The sequence below is a fragment of the Triturus cristatus genome, chromosome 6 (genome assembly GCF_964204655.1).
Source record: "Triturus cristatus chromosome 6, aTriCri1.1, whole genome shotgun sequence".
Classification (NCBI taxonomy): domain Eukaryota; kingdom Metazoa; phylum Chordata; class Amphibia; order Caudata; family Salamandridae; genus Triturus; species Triturus cristatus.
In genome coordinates, this window is record NC_140589.1 from 1,125,882,545 (window position 1) to 1,125,888,544 (window position 6,000).

A 6,000-nucleotide genomic window follows, 5' to 3' on the forward strand; every position below is an offset into this window, starting at 1 on the left:
ACCAGGATGGAGCTTCACAGTTAAGCGTCTGCCATGATCGTGATCCAAGCCACGCCCCCGACCTTCGTGGGAGTATGATCTACATTACAGATAAGATTTTGGGTATCTACAGTTCCATCATGCCCTCGACCCATGCTTTTGCCCTGACCAAGGCTCTGAGACCGCCGTGACTAGTGCCCTGCGTGAACTAGGAAGGATCTTGGATCCGGGTGATTCTGCTGTCCTGATCCTTCAGGATCTCTCATTGACACGGAAGACCACTCAATCCTACTGAATTGACCAGCGGAATTGGAGATCTCAAGCCTAGCCCATACTTGTTCCCCTCCTCCTTTGATGATGGGAGGGCGATAGTAATCTGACCCCTGTCATTATACAGCCTCAGTCATGAAATGAGGTACCACACGGGTTTCTTCTCTTTCACAATGTTAAAAGCATACGAGATGATTAAATCAGTTAATTATACCACATGGATGCTTGGCAGTGTTTTAAGTTGACAGTACACCATCAGTTGAACATCTTGACCATTCAGCCTCCATTTCAGCTTCCAACCTGATCTTGTATGCTGCGTTAGGCCGAATGTTGTACAATTTTTCTAAGTTCAAGGACAGCAAAACAGAAATACTTCTGACTGGTAAGAACTCGGCTCGTTGGCAAGATTGCATTTGGCCATGCTTCCTAAGAGATGCCCTCCTCGGAATTAAAAACTTAAATCACGTAGAATATTTGACAGTGAGCTCTCCTTTAAATCCCAGATTAATGAGGTCTCCAAAGCATGTTTCTACACACCTGAAAAGATTTGAGCATGTATCACAAATCAGAATTCAACTTCATTGGCTCTCAATCAGAGAAACCTCTTTAAAATTCTCTGTCTAGTGCACAAGGTTTTAAATAGCACTGTGCAATCTTGTCAGCCTGAACTTTTCAGGTGCCCTACCACTGGAAGAAACCTGCAATCAACTTTTCAACACTTGTTGGCCATCCCACGCTTGAAAATTATCACGTTCCGCAGGATGCTCCCTCTGTCTGCTTGTCCCCCAACTGTTGAACAACTGGTGAGTGTCTCTCCGTATTCATTCCCACTGTTTTTAAAACATCTTTTAAAAAACGTTTTATTCTGTCTTCACAGCATTATAATGTTTGGTTGGAATTATAGTGAGTATCTCAACTGAATAATTGTTCAGTAGTATCTATGAAGTTAAACGAATAAATATTAAAACAGATCAAATGAAATTAAAACTAAATAAATGCTTAAATCTACAAGCCTACTTAAAAAAGTACTTTATTTTTAGTAATACAACTAACTGTTGCTTTTTTTTGTACACAGGGTCTCAGAAATTTTCAGAAAAAATGTTGGCTGCAAGACTATAATGACATCTCTTGTCTACTGTGCCACATAAAGGAACACTTTCACCTAAGAGGACAATACCAGGCTGTCACCCAAGATGTGACGCCCATACGGTTTTAACAGAAATGTCCCTGCTTTTCCGTTCTGTTTTAGTGACTTTTCATTTACTAAAAAATCGTGAGGGATTTATCGCTCAGTCTAATCGAAGCCCTGTTACATTGAAGCGGTGCAATAAAAGAATATTTTTTATTTCAGCTCTTAATTCATATTTCATACTCTGACTTTCCGTAAGGAGGTCGTGTGAGCTACACAATCCTGTGATCATCAGCATGTCTACAAGATCGCATTCAGACACCGTGTCTGTTTTTCATTGCTATGGAAATGTTCAGATTTTGTTAAGTGTGTTGAGCATCCGTCCTATTTTTCTTCCAAAGATTTGAAGATGATTTTGTTTTTATTTCCCTTGCAAGAATTTTTGTGTGTGACTTTCTATCTCGGGATTTGTTTCCCGGAAACTTTAATACCTGATTTTCAAGGATGTAAAAGCGCCAATCTAGAAGAGAGGTATGGTGTGGGTCCCTCCTGACCTTAACGGCAGCAGCAGAAGAATGACAGAATAGTCAATTTCAAAGCTATGTTTTCCTGGACCACATAACTTTTTTTTTTTTAACTATGCATTTAAACATCTATTGCCCTGACTCTGAATTCACCATAAAAAAACACCTTAAGATGAACGGAGTATTTAATTCGAAATGAAAAAACAGTTCTATTTAGGTTGTTAAAAAAATATTTTCCGCAATTTAATAAGGGAACATATTTCTTGCAATTGAAGGTTTAATGGTCTAAAAGATAAAAAATCAGCACACATTGTTTCCCAAGCTCACCCTTTTCTTTTAATTACTAAATGCAGTGACATATTTCGGTAAGCTATACATCAGGAATGTACATCTCCAGGCTTTAATGTAGTCTTTCTCTCTACCCTCAACCTCTCGACTTCCCAAGCCGTCCTAATAGGCCATCACTCTGGTGGTCTATATTAAAGTAGTGCTTGCTTCTGGCGAAAAACACCTTAATAGTCTAGGATTCCCTCCCCTGTATCATGATTTGCGGCATAAAACTGCACAAGTGCTAGTTCTGAAACTTTTCAAGTACAACTGTTCTGCTTAGAACGTACCCTTCTTATTAGCCTGTTAGTGCTCCAGTGTGATTTAAATACATATTTCATAAATTGCCACAATGTTTTTTTTGGGCTGTTCAGATGTGGCAGTGGTTATGGTTAGCAATTTGATCGCGGTGTACACATTCCTCAAAACAAGCTCTGCCCCAAACCAGATTAGCAGGAATTACAGCCGTTTGTTCCTGGCTCTAGGCCAAAGCTGTCCATTGACGCCCTCTTTACCTTGGGTCACTGCTGGGTCTTGTGTTGCAGAAGTAGTAGCACCGGTCCGTAAGGAATTTTGGAACATTTCTGTGATGAAGCCGGTGGTGTTTTTGCTAAATATCCCCTTGGTGTATTCGTTGTCTGCTCCACCGAGTCTTGACTTGTTCAAGAGAAGCTAAGACACTGGCATGGTCCTGATTCTTGCGAAAAGATTATTTGTACAGCTCCTGCTTGTACAGCTAAAGTGAATCCACCCTCTTTATGCTGTTCACAAGGGTGATTGTGCACCGACATGTATAGAAAGTCAAACTAAACACAGCATTTGTAATGGAAACAATGACTTTTTGCCAAGACAAGAACGAAAAAAGTACGTTTACATAAAAATGTTTACAAATGTGAGTGAAGCTTTTTCTTCAGTGCCACGTGCTACGAAGTACTTTGAACAAACTGCGCCTATTGGATGATATTATCCCAGAAAACGTATACAAACGGGAGCGTTGGTGCACGCTCAAGTGAACAACTAGGTAATTTTAAGATGAAGTGTGGAGAAATGTGCTTGCTTAGAACCTATGTGTTTTATTTAACAATAAATCCAAAGGCTTGCGCTGCATTGCGTAGAACACAAACAGGATGATATCACCCATCTATCATCTGATAGTTTGACCATGACGGACTAGCTCAGAATGATGTACAGTCCAATAAAGCACACTATCGATGTAAAAATGATTTCGTGATATTCCGGTTAAATCTTGCGAAGATCCAAATGTTCGCTCATCATTTTCCTGGAGCAGCGTTGAACCATTTAATTGAGAGACTCACTTTAGCTCCTTTGAGGTCAGCCGTGGAATGAGCTGCCATTGAGTCACAGTGTTCACTATGGGATGCAGCTAAAGCTTTGATTTGTGTGAGGTAAATAGAAAATGGTATGTAAACTTCACATTATTGGTTGTGGTTTTATGTCCACAAATCCATGATCAACTCTGACTTACTCGCCCTCCATGCATTCTGTTGTGGCATTGGCTCTGAATGCGCTTCTTGATTTCTGCTGTGAACTATTGCAACAAAAATATGGTTATAATTGAACCACTGGCTTTTTGCCAGTAGTTCTAAATGTTATCAGGAAGAAGACAAAATTGTATTTATAAGGTTTATGTATTTAATATTTTTATTTGATTGGAATGAACAACCCATTCAAAGCTGCACATCAGTTTTTTGTCTCTAGTCACAACTTCACACATAACATTGAGCAACTGATTGTGATGTTATATAAACTTCAGCAATTTTATCTTGTAATAAAAAACTAAAATATTTCTAAGTAAAATGTTGGTTTGTTTTTCCTTCTTTTTTTGTGTACATAATGTTCTACCCTACTTAATTGTATAACATGTACTCCAGCCCTGCTGCCTCTAGCTGCTCAGCCAGAGCGTGAGATGGTCATGGAATGTTGGTGTGCCTGCGATGCGTAGAATGCCTGGGTGTCTGAGTGGTTGAGTGTTGGCAGTTAGAGATGGGCTGAGCAGCTAGGCAGGCTGCTCCTGGTGGGGCTGGTACCACACTAGGCTGGCTGGGGTCAAGACAGATGTGACCTGTACTGGAGACTGAATAAAGAAGACGTAATAATACCTCCAGGCTCCAGGTGTCTATCTTCATAGATCACAGCATAATTTTGGCGACGAGGGTGGGATAAATTATGTTGTGTCGCCAAAATTATGTTGTGATCTATGAAGATAGACACCTGGAGCCAGGAGGTAATATTAAGCCTTCTTTATTCAGTCTCCAGTACAGGTCACATCTGTCTTGACCCCAGCCAGCCTAGTGTGGTACCAGCCCCGCCAGGAGCAGCCTGCCTAGCTGCTCAGCCCATCTCTAACTGCCAACACTCATCCACTCAGACACCCAGGCATTCCACGCATCACAGGCAGACCAACATTCCATGACCATCTCACGCTCTGGCTGAGCAGCTAGAGGCAGCAGGGCTGGAGTACATGTTATACAATTAAGTAGGGTATAACACATAGTTTTCCTATTTGCAAGTTTCAAATCGTCATTGGAAATAGTCTTGAACATTGAATCCTTCCTAAGCCACTCCTGCATGTCTAGTCTCATATACAGGGTATACACTAGGGACAGTGAGAGTATATTTTGACACTGTTATTTGCGATGGGTTTGGAAATTGACAGTTCTGTGGCATAACTTGTCTGACATTCACTCTTCCAAGAATACCTTTCTATGTGTTTACTTCTATCCCTTTGTACTATAATACTGACACTCATAACAAAATACCTTAAGTTTGAGGTAGCCCTTGTTATCAGGCTGTCCGAGGGTTTGTGGTGCCTTCAAACAGGAGCCCTGCTCATCTGTCTCCATTTGTTGTGTACAGACACTTACTGACTTTTCAAATGGATTGCTACCAACGGCATGTAATTGCTGAATAAAGAAGCTGTGTAATTTATTGTAATGTTCACCCTCAACATTTTGAACAAGGCAACACTGAGTATGGGAACTATATGCCTCCGGTGCTCGCACATTAAAGATCTTTTCAAGGAGGTTTTAATGTTATGGTAATGAGTCTTGTAAAGCGCACAATTACCCAAAAGTGTCTTGGCGCTGGCTTTAATAATGGAGGGAGATTAAGCAGATATGTGTCAATTAGCAGGAGCTGAAGAGCCAGGTCTTCAGCTGTTTCCTAAAGCTCAGCAGGTTGGGCGCGTTTTTCATGTTTAGTGGTAAAGCCTTCCATGCTTTGGATGTGCCTACAAAGAAGCTCCTGCTGCCACAAGTGGACAGTTTAAATCTGGATACAATAATGTGTTTTGAAGAGGCCAATTGTAGGGTTCTGGCTGGGATATACTAGCTGAAACGTTGCTGCAGATAAGTAGGACCTAAGCCGTGAAGTGCTTTGTAAGCAATTCAGAGATCCTTGAAAGTGCACCTCTGTCTGATAGGAAGCCAGTGCAGAGTTTTAATGGCTGTAGTTAGATTGATGTCTAGGTATCTTCAGCAGAAGTCTTGCTGCCGAATTTTGTAGTACTTAGAAGCACGGAGACCTTAGAGGAGGTGCCGCATAGTAAGGAGAGGGAAGATGGAAGAAAGTGGAGAGGACGGTCTGCAGGAACCACTCCTAGCTCTGCAACATGCTTTCATTTTGGTTCTTGAATAAGGGGCTTCTCAAGTGATTTATGGCTCACCAAAGCAATCAGGAGTTGTGTTGCTCGGATGCAGAAAAAGACAATAGAATATTCGGGGGCCGCTGTCACTGTTGCTCTTGTGTTGG

General features: G+C 41.2%; 1 protein-coding gene across 4 annotated transcripts in view; it reads left to right on the forward strand.

Moving 5' to 3' along the window:
• GNPAT (glyceronephosphate O-acyltransferase) overlaps positions 1-4,047 on the forward strand; it is a 654,210-nt gene extending 650,163 nt beyond the window's left edge. For all 4 annotated transcript variants that reach the window (XM_085612021.1, XM_085612024.1, XM_085612023.1 and 1 more), the window contains one exon: positions 1,325-4,047. In XM_085612021.1, coding sequence (XP_085468147.1) covers positions 1,325-1,368 — 44 coding nt within the window. In that variant the 3' untranslated portion in view covers positions 1,369-4,047. The remainder of the gene's footprint in view (positions 1-1,324) is intronic.
• Positions 4,048-6,000: the final 1,953 nt, after the last annotated feature.